This window comes from Neoarius graeffei, chromosome 15 (genome assembly GCF_027579695.1).
Source record: "Neoarius graeffei isolate fNeoGra1 chromosome 15, fNeoGra1.pri, whole genome shotgun sequence".
In the NCBI taxonomy this organism is placed as follows: Eukaryota; Metazoa; Chordata; class Actinopteri; order Siluriformes; family Ariidae; genus Neoarius; species Neoarius graeffei.
The window spans coordinates 42,976,337-42,995,192 of record NC_083583.1 but is presented as its reverse complement, the minus strand read 5'-3'; the positions used below and the strand labels follow the sequence as shown (position 1 = coordinate 42,995,192).

The following is an 18,856-nucleotide window of genomic DNA, read 5'->3' as shown; positions in this document are numbered from 1 at the left end:
AGGTCCTTCCACAACATTTCAATTGGATTAAGGTCAGGACTTTGACTTGGCCATTCCAAAACATTAACTTTATTCTTCTTTAACCATTCTTTGGTAGAATGACTTGTGTGCTTAGGGTCGTTGTCTTGCTGCATGACCCACCTTGTCTTGAGATTCAGTTCATGGACAGATGTCCTGACATTTTCCTTTAGAATTCACTGGTATAATTCAGAATTCATTGTTCCATCAATGATGGCAAGCCGTCCTGGCCCAGATGCAGCAAAACAGGCCCAAACCATGATACTACCACCACCATGTTTCACAGATGGGATAAGGTTCTTATGCTGGAATGCAGTATTTTCCTTTCTCCAAACATAATGCTTCTCATTTAAACCAAAAAGTTCTATTTTGGTCTCATCCGTCCACAGAACATTTTTCCAATAGCCTTCTGGCTTGTCCACGTGCTCTTTAGCAAACTGCAGACGTGCAGCAATGTTCTTTTTGGAGAGCAGTGGCTTTCTCCTTGCAACCCTGCCATGCACACCATTGTTGTTCAGTGTTCTCCTGATGGTAGACTCATGAACATTAACATTAGCCAATGTGAGAGAGGCCTTCAGTTGCTTAGTTACCCTGGAATCCTTCGTGACCTCACCGACTGTTACACGCCTTGCTCTTGGAGTGATCTTTGTTGGTCAACCACTCCTGAGGAGGGTAACAATGGCCTTGAATTTCCTCCATTTGTACACAATCTATCTGACTGTGGATTGGTGGAGTCCAAACTCTTTAGAGATGGTTTTGTAACCTTTTCCAGCCTGATGAGCATCAACAATGCTTTTTCTGAGGTCCTCAGAAATCTCCTTTGTTCGTGCCATGATACACTTCCACAAACATGTGTTGTGAGGATCAGACTTTGATAGATCCCTGTTCTTTAAATAAAACAGGGCGCCCACTCACACCTGATTGTCATCCCACTGATTGAAAACACCTGACTCTAATTTCACCTTCAAATTAACTGCTAATCCTCAAGGTTCACATACTTTTGCCACTCACAGATATGTAATATTGGATCATTTTCCTCAATAAATAAATGACCAGGTATAATATTTTTGTCTCATTTGTTTAACTGGGTTCTCTTTATCTACTTTTAGGACTTGTGTGAAAATCTGATGCTGTTTTAGGTCATATTTACGCAGAAATATATAAAATTCTAAAGGGTTCACAAACTTTCAAGCACCACTGTAAGTCAAGTATGTCATCTTGACCATGATGAGGCAGTGGATTTTGACAGGAGTTGCTTGCTATGAAAAGTGATGGATGATCAGATGACCCTGAAGGTTTGTACTATAGTGCTGTACTAGAATTTGTCCTTAGCTTAATAAGTTTAATTACATTTTATACAATTGAGCTCAGTTCTGACTTTTGTCTATAACATGTATTAAAGAAAAAAAGCTTAAATATAATAGTAATTGTTACTTATTTATGTAGAAATAAAAAAAAAAACTTTGGAATTCATGACTATGCATTTTTATTGTTTTTCCCTTCAAACTAATATTTTGTCAAGCCCCATCCAGGCAGCTAGACACTCAACTCTGTGTTGCCAGGAAATGCTTCCAAGAAAAAGAGCCAAACAGATGAGGCAGTTTGTTGGAGGCAGAATCAGCCATCATCATGGCTACTAACAACCACCTGTTGTTCTTTCGTTCCAACCTAAACCACAGGACGAAATGCAAACAAAGAACAGAGAGATGTACATGAACAGGTAAAATGTCTTTAATCTAAAGTGCATTACTGAAGGTAATATTGTGCCACATCACAGTTTGATGAATAGTGCAATTTTTGACCACTAGTGAGGTAGTAAAGCAGCGGCAACATGAAACTCACTCGCTGGTATGTTCAACTACCAAAAACATGCTTATCGAATTATTGCTATCAGGGCATTATGATCATCTAAATGATGCTTGTAAAGGTAATTGTTTGCACAGCTGGCTGGTGTGTACTTAATAAATGGCATGTTAATTTCTGCTACTGAGTGCAACAGTAAAAAGAAGTGCCACATTATGAGCATGCCAGGCCAAGCAGAGCTCTTCACTTTTTTCACTGCCATCATCGCCATGCCAGGATTTTTTTCTGCCTAATGGCCCACATTCATTATGACATGAGCTAAATTAACTCTTCAACCGACTGCCATTCTAATTAGCACAGTGTCTATACTTCCTCCTAATCATTTCTCTTCTTGACAAAATAAACAACAGAAAACAAATCCTCATTAGCTGTCCATGCTACATATGAAGCACGCTAAAGAAAGAAGCTAATGAGTTTAGCTGGCACGTCATAAAGGACATGACTGCAATTTTCTCTTCAGATATGACTGACATTTCATCTCAGGCAAGTGAAGGAAATAATATTGGCTTAAATACACCCTTCAGCTAGCATAGCTACTAATATAGCATTATTTGTCAGTCAATTTGGCAAAGTTACGGAAGCTGTGCTAATAATGCAGTGCAACTGCAACCTCAAATGCTCCTGATGAATGATGTGGTGTTTGGCACTGGAGCCTGTGAGGGCTGGGCTTTGGTGCTGCCTGAATCCTTGCGGAAGCAGTAGATCCCGTAGAGGCGAAACTTTTTATCAGGGAAGCCAAGGGTTCGGACACCGGGATCAGAGCCACCGCAGCGAGCACGAGGGTTGACAATGGGGTAACGCACGCTGCCATCATCCACCCAGCCTGCATCACAGCGGTCCAGCAGCTGGAACTTCCAAGCTGCGTAGAGCTGGCCCACCTTTGCCACCGCTGCACCATCACGCTGACACGCCTTCACTGCCTCAGCATAATTTACCTTCTTGAAGCGCTTGAGGAAGTACACCTTGCCTAAAAGACACACACCGGGAAGAAGACCTATTAAGGTTGTTCAATATTCAATGTGCTGTGCTAGTAACCAGAAGATGGTGATTTCAAATCACAGAACTGCCAGACAGCTACTGAGTAGTGATGTCTGACTCATGAACAAATACTTTTTACATGATTCTTTTTGAATGAACTGGGTTTGGAGACCAATCTGAATCAAACATTACATGGTGTCTAAGCAATGTTAAGGTTTTAACTCTCCAGCACAGTTTTAACAATGGAACAATTTAACCTCATAAAAAGCTTTGTCCCTTCCCCGAGGCCTTATTAGTGAATTCACACACAACTTATAAATGACATGATCAACTCACTCAGTGAATCAAACATTATCGATGTCAACCATGTTTGACTTAGGAAACCAAAATACCAATAAGTGTGCAGATTCCAAGATCCATTGCTGATCCATTGCCATCTTGTTGATGAACTGAGTTGAACTTCATCACAGGAGTCTGACCATTTGGGAGAATTGCTTTGACATATTCAACTCAAAATCCACTGAAATATATGATCTGAAGACCATAAACTGCTTTGTATGTTTTATAAAACTGCTAGGGTAATAGGCTACAGTGGCATGCAAAAGTTTGGGCACCCTTGCTGAAAATGTCTGTTACTGTGAATAGTTAAGTGAGCAGAAGATGAACTGATCACCAAAAGGCATAAAGGTAAAGACGAGACATTTCTTTTCAGTGTTTTATACAGGATTTGTGTATCATTTTTGTTTTGTACAATTGGAGAGTGAAAAAAGAAAAGGAACACCATGCGAAAGTTTGGGCACCCCAATACATTTGAGTTCTCAGGTAACTTTTACCAAGGTTCCAGACCTTAATTAGCTTATTGAGCTGTGGCTTGTTCAAATTCTTCATTAGGAAAGGTCAGATGATGCAGATTTCAAAGCTGTATATAAATTCTCTGACTCCTCAAACTTGTCCCTAAATTCAACAGCCATGGGCTCCTCTAAGCAACTCCCTCGCATTCTGAATAATAAAATAATTGATGCTCACGAAGCAGGAGAAGGCTACAAGAATATAGCAAAGTGTTTTCAGGTAGCTGTTTCCTCAGATTGTAATGTTATTAAGAAATGGCAGTTCACAGAAACAGTGGAGATCAAGGTGAGGTCTGGAAGATGAAGAAAGCTTTCTGAAAGAACTCCTTGTTGGATTGCTAGAAAGGCAAATAAAAAACCCTGTTTGACTGCAAAAGACCTTCAGAAAGATTTAGCAGACCCTGGAGTGGTGGTGCACTGTTCTACTATGCAGCGACACCTGAACAAGTATGACCTTCATGAGAGAGTCATCAGAAGAAAACCTTTCCTGTGTCCGAGCCACAAAATTCAGCGTCTGAAGTTTGCAAATGAACATCTAAATAAGCCTGATGCATTTTGGAAACAAGTCCTGTAGACTGATGAAATCAAAATAGAACTTTTTGGCCACAATGTGCAAAGGTATGTTTGGAGAAAAAAGGGTGCCAAATTCCAGGAAAAGAACACGTCTCCAACTCTGAAGCATGGGTGTGGATCGATCATGCTTTGGGGTTGTGTTGCAGCCAGTGGCACAGGGCACATTTCACTGGTCGAGGGAAGCATGGATTCGAATAGATACCAATAAACTCTGGAAGTAAATATCACACCATCTGTAAAAAAGTTGAAGTTAAAAAGAGGATGGGTCCTACAATAAGACGATGATCCAAAACACACCTCAAAATCTACAATGGAATACCTCAAGAGGCCCAAGCTGAAGGTTTTGCCCTGGCCCTCACAGTCCCCTGACCTAAACATCATTGAAAATCCGTGGATAGATCTCAAAAGAGCAGTGCATGCAAGACAGCCCAAGAAACTTGTAGAACTGGCAGCCTTTTGCAAGGACGAATGCGCGAAAATCCCCCAGGTAAGAACTGAAAGATTTAGTTGGCTACAAAAAGTGTTTACAAGCTGTGATACTTGCCAAAAGGGGTGTTACTAAGTACTGACCATGTCAGGTGCCCAAACTTTTGCTTCAGGTCCTTTTCATTTTTTGGTATTTTACACCTGTAAATGATGGAAATAAAAATGTAATCTTGTAGAAAATATTAAAGAAATGTGTCATCTTTACCCTTATGCCTTTTGGTGATCAGTTCATCTTCTGCTAATTTAACTATTCACAGTAACAGACATTTTCAGCAAGGGTGCCCAAACTTTTGCATGACACTGTATAGAAGTCAGAAGCAATATAAAAATATATAACAGCACAGCTCATAGCCGAAATGTGCTGCTGTTTTGTTGGAGGTGCGAACACGCTACAGAGACATTAGGACTATAACTACAAAGTTGTTCTTTCTGACAGATATAAGTAATCATCCATTTTCTCCTCAAGTACATCCCTGTGCACATCAATCTGTATTAACTACCTAACTAGCTCATCTCGCTCTGGAGTTGAATTCTGTCAGCTATTGCTTTTAGTTGAGATAAATAGATTTCTAGGCCAAAAAAAAAAGGGGAATGAGCAGCACATTGGAGCTTACCCGATGGGTTAGCTAATTAATTTATGATTGTCCACTACTGATTAATCAACAGCTCGGCTCTGTGTTTGATTATAAGTTACTTCTGGAAGAAAATGGCTTTTCCCTTCCCAGTAGACAGCACTCTGTTTGTGAACATGGCTGCTGCTTTGCTGTCTTTTTGGAAGGATATTGTCTAAATCCGTTCGTATTTCCCTGAAGGCCGTCTCTAAAGATCCTCCATCTGGACAGTGTTGGAGTATGAGACACAATCAGCCCAGCTGTGAGCATTTCTGAGCTAAATGGTTTGTGTAATAGCTAATTTGGGAGTATAATGAAAGGTCTGTTAGCTCCCAGGATTGTGAGTGGCCCTAAAAAGCTGTAATAGCATGATGTAGCCATTTTGATATTACAGCACTTGGCTACATGTGGCACAAATACTAAAATAAAGCCTACACACACACACACACACACACACACACACACACACACACACACACACTGTGCTCACTCTAGGACCCAAATTGTTTTAGCAAAAAGTGCTAAAGACTCAAATTTTTCTTTAGCAATTTGCAATTTAGCTTAGCAAGAAATGCTAAAAGAACAATTTTCTTTTTAGCAAAGTAATTTTTTTAGCAAGATATGTTATACTTCTAAATGTTTCTTGCACTGACATAATATTGAAAAATGAATTGTTATTGTAGTTTGTTGGTGTTTCAATAGTGTTTGAAAGCTTGTTTCCTGCCTTTGTCTTTCCATGTTCTTGATTTATGTTCATAGCATGCTTATTTATTCTTGAATCCTCTTATTTTGATCATTTCATCAACTGTATATATGTAATGAAATTGTGTGTTTAATTTAACCCGCTTAATCTGGTTTACGGAGTCCATTTTCATTATAATTATATCTAACATCTGGTGTGATGACTTGTCCAGGGTGTACCCCGCCTTTCGCCCGTAGTCAGCTGGGATAGGCTCCAGCTTGCCTGCGACCCTGTAGAACAGGATAAAGCGGCTACAGATAATGAGATGAGATGAGATCTGGTGTGATGTGCTTTGCATTCTTTGCTATCTAGGCACCTTTTAGCCCTTAGTCACCCTCTATAGTATGCTGACTGGCCTGTGTGTGTGTGTGTGTATAATTGGGATCCATGTGTGTGTGTTTAGGGGGAGGGGGGTGTCTTTATGGGTAGGATGAAGGGAGCTCAGGGAGTTAAAATCAATGGTTGTTTCTTATAAATTAATCTCATAACCCAAATATAACAATATTCACCATTAATTTCTCAAGTGAAACTTGCAGTCAAAACTTTGAACCATGTGCGTCAAAACGCTCTGAAAACAAGGTACACTTGGTCGATATATCCTGGTTCATCTGTGAGTTCTTCCAAAGTTCTGTCAGGGTTGATATGTAGAAAATACGTCTTTGGAATGGTTATATCGTGTTTTTATCCCTAACTGAGAAAGCTAACAGAATATTCTAATATGTTATCTCACTTTTTAGATTTTGTCATACGTAAAGTCGGATAATTTATTTTAAACAAACCTCGCTATAATCTTGTTCACTAATGAGCGAGAATTGGCGACATTATCAGCGCAACTCGGAAATTGATCATTTTATATGTAAGGTCCGATGCTGGGCGGCACGGTGGTGTAGTGGTTAGCGCTGTCGCCTCACAGCAAGAAGGTCCGGGTTCGAGCCCCGTGGCCGGCGAGGGCCTTTCTGTGTGGAGTTTGCATGTTCTCCCCGTGTCCGCGTGGGTTTCCTCCGGGTGCTCCGGTTTCCCCCACAGTCCAAAGACATGCAGGTTAGGTTAACTGGTGACTCTAAATTGACCGTAGGTGTGAATGTGGGTGTGAATGGTTGTCTGTGTCTATGTGTCAGCCCTGTGATGACCTGGCGACTTGTCCAGGGTGTACCCCGCCTTTCACCCGTAGTCAGCTGGGATAGGCTCCAGCTTGCCTGCGACCCTGTAGAACAGGATAAAGCGGCTACAGATAATGAGATGAGATGAGATGAGGTCCGATGCTATTGGAAGACGTAATTTGCAGTCAACCAATAAGAAGCTTCAAAACTCGGGGGCGTTGGTTATAAATCAAAACATCGAAGATGGACACGAAAGGCAGGGCCTGAATTTCATTTTTCAGAATGGGGGGAATTCCCCCCCTCAGTGACTCAAATGGGGAGGATTTACACAGTTTGGGGGGGGGGGTTATACAGTTTGTGGGGAACGCTACTTGTGGGCTTAAATAGCTTAGGTCTTACCTTCTGCCACTACTCAGATTGAAGATCTCTACAGTATGTAACCTTTTGTCACCATTTGAGATATCCTTTTTAGTAGACTTTTCATTTTGATATCTCCAAATTTGGATAGCATTGTCAGACAAAGGGTGGATAAATGCAAGTATTATTCCCACCAGCCGTCTAAGATATGGACTGTTCAGTTTCGGGTGGAGGGTAGAAAACCACCACAAAATGAAAGAGATCCTTTATAGCATGACATTGCTGACTGACTGTTATGCCATCAAACACCAATAGCCTTTTTCTAGCAGTGCGAGTAAGGCTCTAGGAAGAGTTTGGAAGGTTGTGTGCCTTTTAGTTAAGCTAATTTTACAACCTCCTTAGTGTTGCTTTACACAGCTGCTTCTTCCTCATCTTCATGCACTATTCTTTAAGTGTCACTGCTTCGTTTAATTATAAAAAAAGAAAAAAAATCAGTCTGTTCTTAATAGCACTCAATGAATTTATTGACACAACAAGTCTAACTTAAAATCTAACTTAAACCAGTCTGCTGACTTTTCAGGATTCTCTTAACTATGTTTGTGTTATTTGTCTCTTCTTTTAGTGGCCATCTCTTTAATCAGTGACCTTTGCTTTTTCCTTTTAAAACATTTTTATATCATCTTTTTTTTATCAACTTTTATATCATTTTTCTATTCTCATGTCTGATCTGATCATCCCTGTCCTCTGTTTAATGTCTACAATTAAAATAAGAAAACACTATCAAGCTGTTCTTAACACTGAATGAATTTACAAACTTTGTTTCAGTCCACATGTAGAACGTTAACATGACAACAGTCTTTGTTGACTTTTCAGGATTCTCTTATACCATATGGCCCTGTCTCCTGTGTCATATGCCATCTTTAATTTAAAAAAAAATCAAATTGTTCTCAACACTGAACAATTCATCTTTGCTGAGTGCAGGATTCTTGTACATATGTAGTCTTTCCTACTCTTTCTCCTAGTGGTCATCCCTTTTGTCAGCATCAGTGTCCTTTGCTTTTCCTTGTAAATACTTTTTTCTTATAGCCATGCTCTGACCTAATCCCCTTTGCAACGTCGACGTTAACGTTAGCTGTCTCGTCCTGTGTATTCTCAGCAGTATTCTCAATGGGATCACTCACACTGCTATTACCACCATCGGATTCAGGAGTTTTCCTCTTAGCAGGGGAAACTTCTGCCACTGCACTTGTATGTTTTAGCCAGCGGTCCATGTGTTTTACAGCTAAAGTCCGAGAGAGGAAGAGTGCGCGTGCTGTATCTGTGTGTGTGTGAACTGTCTGTGTCTGCTGTTTTTTTTCTGAGTAGGCTACGGGGGGAGAGGGGGGTCAGTCAGTAAAAGGAGGGTTAAATTCAAGTAACCTTGAGAACAGAAGGTAGTCGCGCATTCACACTGATCCATTATTAGATTGACGTTGTCAGGCAATGCAGTAATGTGTGCGGGAATCTCTCGCATTAGAATCGTTAAAGGTGCGGGAATTTAAAAAAATATGCGCGATACCCGCAATCCCGCGCCCAAATTCAGGCCCTGAAAGGTACTGTTTATCTTGAGAAATCGCAATTGTTTGATGGATTTTGCTCAAACTTTAAATGACTTTCGCATAAAATGCGAATACAGATGATTTTCTTTTCGCAAATTGGAATAAAACTTCGCAATTTGCGGACGTGCGAGCGGCTAGCGTGAGCCCAGACATAATTTATCCAAAAAGTGAAACCAGTTTGGCTGTCTTCTGTGTTTACATTTATTTCTGACAATTTGACTCTGCACCTCAGGCCACCATAATAAATCATATTTCCATCCCAAATTTGATTTGGAAGACAGTGCTGTAGCTAATTCATCATTCTGACAAAGCCACATTTGGTGTATGGTGTTCCTTCAGGCTCTTTAATCAGCGCCTGCCTGCAACCTGGACCTCAAAGAGAAGAAAGCCAAAAAAAGGCCAGAAAAAAGGTTGAGTCCTCTTGCCTGAGGCCTCACATGATGACAGTGGGAGAAAAGAGAGCGTCTTTAGCCTCCCTTACAGAAAAACCACATGAACTTCACATGTGATTTCTCACATGTGAAATATGTGGAAAATGTGTTTTGCACATGGGAAACATGTTATTTGCACATGGGAAACAAGTGTTTTTGGCCCAATTTTATGTGAATCACATGCGGTAACATGTTTTCCACATGTGCTCTACATGGTAACACATGTTACAAAATCTGATACCATGTATTCCACACGTTACCACATGTGGTAACATGTGATCACATGTGAAATACATAGGAAATTCATGTGTTTTTTCTGTAAGGGCTGTGATGCACCCACACTCACCATTGAGTTTCGAGGTGAAGCAGAAGGCATCGTACCGCTCATCCTCTTTGTGGCGGTAGCCATAGTTGCGAACTCCAGCAGGAGTGTCTCTACGGCCACACTGATCACGAGGATGAGAGATGGGATACTGCACTGAGCCATCCTCCAACCAGCCTGCATTGCACCAGTCTAAACCGTCCCGCCAGGCTTTGTGCAGTTGGGCATGAGAGGCCAAGATGGCATCCTGTTGCTTGCACGCCTCTTCAGCTTCATAATAGTTTAGCTTGTAGCGGCCCAGTCGAGGGTAGTACGGAAAGACAACACCTGTGAAGTTTACATTAGAAATGTGATCCCATGCTTATAGTTGTAGTTGATTATAGTATACACTCACCATCCGCTTTATTAAGAACACCTGTACAACTGCACATTCATGCAAATATCCAGTCAGTCAATCATGTGGCAGCAGCAAAGCACATATCATATCATACCATGCATGTGCAGGTCAAGAGCTACAGTTAATGTTCACAGCAAACATCAAAATGGGGGGAAATGTTTCTGACAGTGACTTTGACTGTGGCATGGTTGTTGGTATTTTATTTGTTTTGGGTATTTTAGAAACTGCTGATCGCTTGGGATGTTCATACACAAGAATCTCTACACAGAGTTTACACAGAATGGTGCAAAATCATTCAGCAAGCAGCATTTCTGTGAAAAAAATAAACAAGGTCAGAGGAGAATGGCCTCACTTGTTCAAGTTGATAGCAAGGCTTTGGAAATTCAAATAACCACTCTTTCTTCTTTGGCAGTCCATCGTTTTTGATGCTGACTGTGTTTCTGGGAGTTTAGGGAGTTGGAAAACGCATTTGATCGGCAGTGCCATTCGCATCGATTGCATCTGTGTACTGTTTGAACTGACATGGAACGTCTGCAATTGTAAGCTTTAACATACTCTCGCCTCTATTTTTCTTCAGTTGTTGGGATGGACTTTCTCACACTGCAGCATCATTTATTTCAGTCTAGAGCATCACTCTCCCAAGTGTTGACGTTAATGTTCTTCAAATGACACTTGAGCACATCTTTATAACACAGTTTCTGTCTACCCTGCTTCTTCTTTCCATCATGCAACTCTCCATAGAAGACAGCTTTTGGCAAACCATCATCTGGCATTCTTATGGCATGGCCAGTCCGTTGTAGCTGAGAAGCTGTGATGAGGGATTCTGCACTGACTGTCCTGACACATTTGAGCACCTCCACATCTGGTACCTTCTCTTCCCACTTAATACGCAGTATATGTTGCAAATGCTGAAGTTGTGTCCTGGTCAGCTTCTTGAAATGCCTGTGGTATGATGTCATTGTTTCTGTTGAATAGAGCAGAGATGGAAGAACAACTGCATTATATACTTTGATCTTAGTTGCTATTTTGATGTTGTGGCAAGACCAGAGTAATTTCTGCAAAGCACCAAAGGCTTTTACAGCTGAATGGATTCTCCTTTCAACTTCCAGGTCTGATGAGTTGGTGTTAGTGACCGTACTTCTCATGTATGTGAAGGGCTTGGAACAACTCAACGCTACCCCATTGACCAGTATGTTGGGTGGATGGGTTCCACTGAGACTACACAGAAGAGGGGGCTAGTACAGAAATGCCATTTTAAAGACATCTTTAATCCAAACAGAGTTGCAGCAAATGAGAAGCGAGCTTCAATTTCTTGAATGTCATCAAGACCAATATCCACCAAGGTAGAATCATCTGTGTACAGGAGCTCTCTCTCACATAGCTCTCTTGTCTTGGTTGAGGCCTTGAGTCTCAACAGGTTGAACAGTTTACCATCTTAACGGGTCCTGATGAACACACCTTTAACAAGTGAGTCATCGTCACCAAAACAACTGTAAGGTAGAATGTGAGCAGCGTTGGAGTAAATACACATCCCTGCTTCATGCCATGATTGATGGTGACGGCTTCACTGACAACTCCTCCAACTGACACTTTGCCTGACATATCCTCATGGAACAATTTGATTATGTTGACAAGTTGTTCTCGGCAGCCATACGTTTAAGGACTTCACAGAGTGTTTCCCTGTCCACCATGTCAAATGCCTTTGAGAAGTCAACAAAGACAATGTACAACAGTTGCTGCTGTTCGGCAGCTTTCTCCTGAAGTTGCCTTGGAGCGAAGATCATGTCAGTGGTTGCCATTCCAGACCTAAATCCACATTGACTCTCGGGGAGCATTTCCTCTGAGATGGTCTTTAGTATGTTCAGTAATATCTCTGCCATGAGCTTGCCAGCTATTGACAGGAGCAAGGTTCCTCTGTGGTTTCCATAATCCCTTCTGTCACCCTTCTTCTTGTAGATGGTGACATCTTTGAACTCCTGCAGGAGACGTTGGTTCTACCAACACTCCACCACTCTTTACAAACCATGGTGAACAGAAATGCATCTCAGAATGCACATGTTGAATCTTGAGGTGGATGGGCTACAACAGAAGACCACACTGGGATTCCACTCCAGTCAGCCAAAAACAGGAAACTGAGGCTACAATGGTCACAGACTCACCAAAACAATAAAGTTGACAATAAAGTTGAGTTGAAAACGGGACAGTTGAAGACTGAAAAACATCTGGTCTTTTTCCAGTGATTGACTGTTTGGATAATTGCCTGCATGTGCAGGTGTACAGGTTTTCTGAATAAAACTGGATGGTTTGTGTATCATGCCACATTAATATTAAATCTTTAGAATGTATTATTTTTCATATTGTCACATATTCAACAAGTAACACAGACGTTCAACCTGCCCTTGAGATAAAAAAATAATAATAATATATTATTATTATTGTATTATTATTTGACATTTACCACTTTGATTGGCATCTGTTTGAGGGAGTGTATGCATGTTCAAACAGAGGGCAGCAAGATTCTAGTGAGTGTGAAGATTTCAGCATAAACCCTAATGCACTGTGAAATTTACTTGCTGCATTTTCAGCAGTTAGCTATTCAATCATAGCCTATTGTTTTATTTTATACTATAGTGCTGTTGAATTCTCGATTCTGATCGACAGTGGCTCCAGCAATAGCTGGTTGCAAGACAAATCACATGTTTATATTAATGTGCTTATAAAGTCATTTTATTTAAGTGTGTAATTGCTGATTTGCTGAAGTTTTCTGTAAGGAGACATTTTATGAAAGGAGTCTCTAGTGTCAGCTCTTTGTAACTGTCAGAGGTAAAGAGTTTAGTTTTCCACCATTGGGAAATCTTCAGGACAGAGGAATTTCAGTTTTTTCTAACATGTCAAGCTGCATTTTTTGTCTTATTAACTTTGAGAGAGAGAGAGAGAGAGAGAGAGAGAGAGAGATGAGGGAACAACTGTTTATAGCTGCTTTAAGTGATGACAGGCTCTAACTTATTTTGTGTAGGTTCCACAACATTAAATGAAAGTATGATACTGCATTTTTTAATATAAAACTAATATAAAATTGTAATTATTGGCAGAAAAGTAACTCTGCTTTGTGTTGGCATGCATCATACCATGCCGTCATTGACTGTTTTCCTATAACATCATGCCTTGTGATGTTTTCTATTGTTTAAACCCTTTGGTGACTGACCCCTTGAAAATGGTTCCTCCAGGAACCATGACGTTTCAGTTGTCAAGACAACGGAAAAACTAAAATACAAATACAAATACAAGAGCATTTTGTTTTGTGCACAAGAGCATTGTGACGTATCTTTCTGTTTTTGTATTTTAGTTTTTCCGTTGTCTTGACAACTGAAACGTCATCGTTCCTGGAGGAACCATTTTCAAGGGGTCAGTCACCAAAGGGTTAAACAATCCAGTGATGGCTGTTATGTACATATTACCAAATACATTCTAATAACCTGTGATAATGATACTGCAGTTACCATGACAACTCTAACTTAGTTATATCATCAACCAGCCATAGCCCAAACCTTCAAGGTCTAAATTGACAAATCCTGTGTCATCTTCCATGTCGTTGGTGACCTCGCACTCATAGCGACCGTAGTCCTGCAGCGTGACGTTGTGGATGATGATGGAGGCATCGCCCGGTCCTGCTTGCTCCAGTTCCACACGCCCTCGGTACAGCCCAAATGTCCGCTGCTGCCGGCCCAGTGCCACAAACACATCCTCAAACTGGAACTTGTCTGTCACCTTGGTCCATTTGATACGTATGCGGTCTGGATCCACACTCTCGGGCTCATGATGGTAGCGACAAGGCAGAGTGATGGTGCCACCTCGATGTGTGACTACTTTACCTGGAGCTGTCTGTACTATCACTGCTCCAGTATCATCCTCTAAAGCAGAGCAAAGTGAAGACCAGTTATTTCCAAAATTATCCACACCATGACCTGCTTTTCTTGAATAAAATTGAGAATTGTTGCTTCCTTTAGTATTCTCTGAATTATTATTGAGATAAGTAAAGTTTTCATCTTAATATTTGAGCCAATTTCATAACTAACTGGATGATGAAGTGTTTTTCAGTCCTGTCTGTCCTGTTGAAGTTTAGCATTAGTAAACAGACGCTTGGCGGCTATTCTTATTTAAGGAAGCCTGCATGCTTCACTGTCACCTTCATTGAATACACGATGGCTCATTTTCTTTGGAAGATTTTTTTAAAGCTGCTTAAGTTGCCTGGGAGCTGGATTTCATATGGACACGCTCCAGGCCTCTCCGTCCCTCAGCCTGAATGGTCTGGGCAGCTCAACAAAGTGTCAATTTAATACCGTCTCAGCTTTTCAGACACAATCAGTGAAAGGACAACCAGCAGTGACATCTGCTCATTAAAACTCTCCACTGAATGCTTGTCTGAAATGTTGTCACCAACTTACATTTGCCAAAGAAAAGCTATACGGTAAACTGATCCCGCATTAATTCAGTTTTTGTCATCTAAAGAGCCACAGATGTGTTTGGATGAAAAGGGACATCAATGAAAAGCAGTGTCATGGCAACCAGTGACTCACTTCAGAGTAATTTGCAGCTGCCAAATGAAACTGACACTCTGATGTGATCTTCAGTACTATTTCACTGCATATGACAACATGAAAATCAGGACAGCATAAGACAGCACAAATCAACTTAGATTAAAGAGGCAGTATCGAAAGATTATTCTCTGACTCATAAACACACACATGCTCTAGACAGGCTCTTGAAGCTTACAAGCCCAAACAAAAACTAAACAAGCACAAAGGCTAGACCAGGACACTAAATCTATACAGTTAGTGCCTTTTTTTCCCCTCCATTTGGATTCTTAGTATGTGGACTAAGTGAAATCTCAGTGTGTATATGCTGTTATCCAAACAGAAGCGTCTTACCCAGCACATGCACTACTTTCCTTCTGCCCTTGTCTGAGTCAGCTGAGTACGCAGTCACGGTGGGGGAGAGCAGCATGCTGCAGCTTAGCAATGCCAAGCACCATGATTTCACTGCGGGCTTTAGACAAAACACACACTGTCAAGAGGCAGCCTTTTTTTTTTTTTCCTTTTTTTACCATGCATGACAATACACACAGACTTACTGTGAGATTAAGGGTTTTTTTATGGTAATCCTTTTTTCATGATCCATGGCCTCTGACTGTTTTTACTTTATAATGAGGTGCAAATGAAGATCATATTTTTAAATCTTTCGTGTGTTGAGAGAAGAGAGACAGACAGACAGACAGACAGACAGACAGATAGATAGATAGATAGATAGATAGATAGATAGATAGATAGATAGATAGATAGATAGATAGATAGATAGATAGATAGTACTGTAAGGTTAGAGTAAAAAATAACAAGTCACATCCTGTTTAATGTCTTGTTTCAATGAAACATTTGTGCACCCTGCATTTACTGCTGACGTACACTGCAGGTTTGCCCTGGATTCTTCTAGACAGACACACATCACAAATATACATCGGCAGAGAGTAACATTGTCAGAAAAAAGGTGCTAAACTATACCCGACAGTGTTGGTTCTCAAATGTTTCACAGCCCTTTGACCCCTTAACTGTAAAATAAATTCCACAGACCCCTTCAGCATTTTACTAACAGAATCAAAACATTACAAAACATAACAAATGAGTCAAATATTGGGTTCATTATTTAAATGTGTACAAAAATAGTTTAGCTATTGCCTGGGACCATAGAGCTTTTTGTTCTTGAACATTCCACCAACAGAACATGTTAGGTCCAACTTGACATTCATTATAGGCCAACTTGTTTTTGAGGTTTGGATTCAAGCATCCAATCAAACCAGGTAATACCTATAAGAGCTCATTCATAATTGAAATAGCTTTAATTTGTGAATTCCACAACTGTAAAATATAAAGAAATCATTGACCCCCTGGCTATATCTCACAGACCCTTGGGGATCTTTTGACCCCACAAAGCTTGTCACTGGCATGGTTTTTCTTTTGTACCTCAAATTACCGGGATGGTAAATATTGTGTACCTTTAAAAGTTATAGAATTATATAAGGATTATCTTGAGGATACATGTACATTGTTTGTACCTTAGGGAACTTTTTTTTTTTGAAAGTGCAGGCATATGTATGTCATTTTTACCTACACATTAATCAATGTCTTAACAGTACATGAAAATGTGCTGTAAGATTTCATGCTATAATACATTTTTTTCTAGATGTTTTTCCCCTGACATGTGTCAGAGCTCAGTCTGCAGAGACTCATGCAGTAGTGCTGCAGTAACACAGGACTAAATCACAGCTTTACCTTTAGTCTCAGTGCTCCCTGACTATTGCCGCAGTGTCGCCAGATAAAGGTTACGGTACAAAATCTATATCATCTCACATCTCCCTGCTTTCCAACGTGCAATGGTATTATCACACTCACCGCTGTCATGAATGCTCAGGCAGCTCAGTGCAGCTGTGTGTGTTCCTCAAGTGCAGTCAGGATTTAATGTGCTGTGCTGCAGATCAGTTGCGAAACACACTGACTCTGCTCTCCTTTCTCCTCTCATCCCCCTCTTCCCTCATCCTCCTCTCTTCTTTTCCTCCTCCTCATTGCTGCAATTCCTCTTTCTTAATCTAATCCTTTTTTAAAAGGGCACTATTTAACCCTACACTTTAGCACAGTCAGTATACCAAAAGGGATGCTTGTTTTTACTTTCCAAATTACATTTGAGACTCCCTGAAGAAGTGTGTAGGGTATGCACTTTTTCATCACTGTCAACAGGTAACATTACTGAACTGTAACTAGTTGTTATTATTAAACTAATAACTAACAATTTGAGCTAGTGCATTAGGATAGGTAAAGGTTTCCCAATCTAGAGGTCAAGACTCCATTTGTAGTTGTTTGATTTACAAATTGAGTAATGAGAAATGCACAATCTTTTGTTTCTTTCTTTTTTTAACAAATTAATATTAAATTACGAGACGGCACGGTGGTGTAGTGGTTAGCGCTGTCGCCTCACAGTAAGAAGGTTCTGGGCTCAAGCACTGTGGCCGGCGAGGACCTTTCTGTGTGGAGTTTGCATGTTCTCCTCGTGTCTGTGTGGGTTTCCTCCGGGTGCTCCGGTTTCCCCCACAGTCCAAAGACATGCAGGTTAGGCTAATTGGTGGCTCTAAATTGACCGTAGGTGTGAATGTGAGTGTGAATGGTTGTCTGTGTCTCTGTGTCAGCCCTGCAATGACCTGGCGACTTGTCCAGGGTGTACCCCGCCTTTCGCCCGTAGTCAGCTGGAATAGGCTCCAGCTTGCCTGTGACCCTATGGAACAGGATAAGCGGCTACAGATAATGGATGGATGGATGGATGGATGGATGGATGGATGGATGGATGGATGGATGGATGGATGTTAAATTACAAATTAATATCAAGGATGAATTTTGTGTTAATATATTGAAATGTTATTGGGAATCACATTCAAACAAGCTCTAGTTCAATTAATAGAGAAGCCTACACATTATTTTAGACGTTTTCACTATCTTGACATGGGACATTAACAGTTCAACAATAAAACTAGACAAATTTCCCCATCCAGTTTCCTCCGCTAAACAAAATAGTGTTGTATCTCAAATTGCACGTTTATGTACCATTCTAGACTCTGATTGGGTACTAATTCTAACCAGGTTTCCTATTAGAGTTAGTGTTTGAATTAAAAAAAAAACAACTCTCATGTAGCCTTTAAACCAATCTACCACAGGGCTAACAGAGACAGCCATTCACACTCCCAAGCAAGTTAGAGTAGCCACTTGACTAAAAGGGCATATTCTGGACCAATTTAGTTTTTTTTTTTATATGAAAGTATGTCCCTTTACACACTCATCCAGAAGGGTAATTTTGCACAAGGCTGTCTACAGCAGAAAAAAATAAAATAACAAAACGCGTCTGGAAAAATCCCAAGGGAGTCTGGAGCCAGATTTGTGACGTTATCTGCGGAAGCGCCAGCAGGCTGCGTGAGCTTTGCATGGTTTCAGTGCACAGCCTGTGTAGACCAAGCGCTCCCATTTCTCTCTCGTTGTCCGGTCTTTTGGAAAATGATGAGTTCTAATCCCATCATGATTGGTGTTGCTACACCCTCCTACGCTACATCTGTTAGCCATTTTAATAATTACATGATAACGTTGAAGAAATTTGCAGAAAACCACCAGGTCGTTTTCTCATAAACAAACCAGCGCTGACGTAGGATTCAGAGGGAGGCGTCCCACAGATGACGTCACGAAAATCAATGTTTGCCGGGAAATTCAAATGCCAAGTTTTTTCAGAGGTGGACCAATTCGCCTCAAAAGGCTTGATTTCAACTGAATTTTTCTGGTATTGCGCAAGGTAAAAAAAAATTGCAGAGAATGCAGAATGTTACAAATATTTGACCAAAGTTTAATATAAAATAGGAGAATTACATTGATCTTGCTCCTGAATTTACCCATGATATGCACTTTAATCCACATGTCTTTGGGAGGAAACCCACACAGGCACAGGGAG

General features: G+C 40.7%; 1 protein-coding gene across 1 annotated transcript; it reads right to left on the bottom strand.

The window, feature by feature from the left end:
- Positions 1 to 2,405: 2,405 nt before the first annotated feature.
- hapln4 (hyaluronan and proteoglycan link protein 4) lies at positions 2,406 to 16,844 on the bottom strand. The gene is made up of 5 exons (XM_060940534.1): positions 16,768 to 16,844; positions 15,253 to 15,370; positions 13,873 to 14,235; positions 9,952 to 10,254; positions 2,406 to 2,848 (listed from the first exon to the last, which is right to left on the bottom strand). The coding sequence occupies exons 1-5, from the start codon at positions 16,774 to 16,776 to the stop codon at positions 2,493 to 2,495; spliced, it is 1,149 nt and encodes a 382-aa protein (XP_060796517.1). The 5' UTR covers positions 16,777 to 16,844; the 3' UTR covers positions 2,406 to 2,492.
- Between the last annotated feature and the right edge of the window lie 2,012 nt (positions 16,845 to 18,856).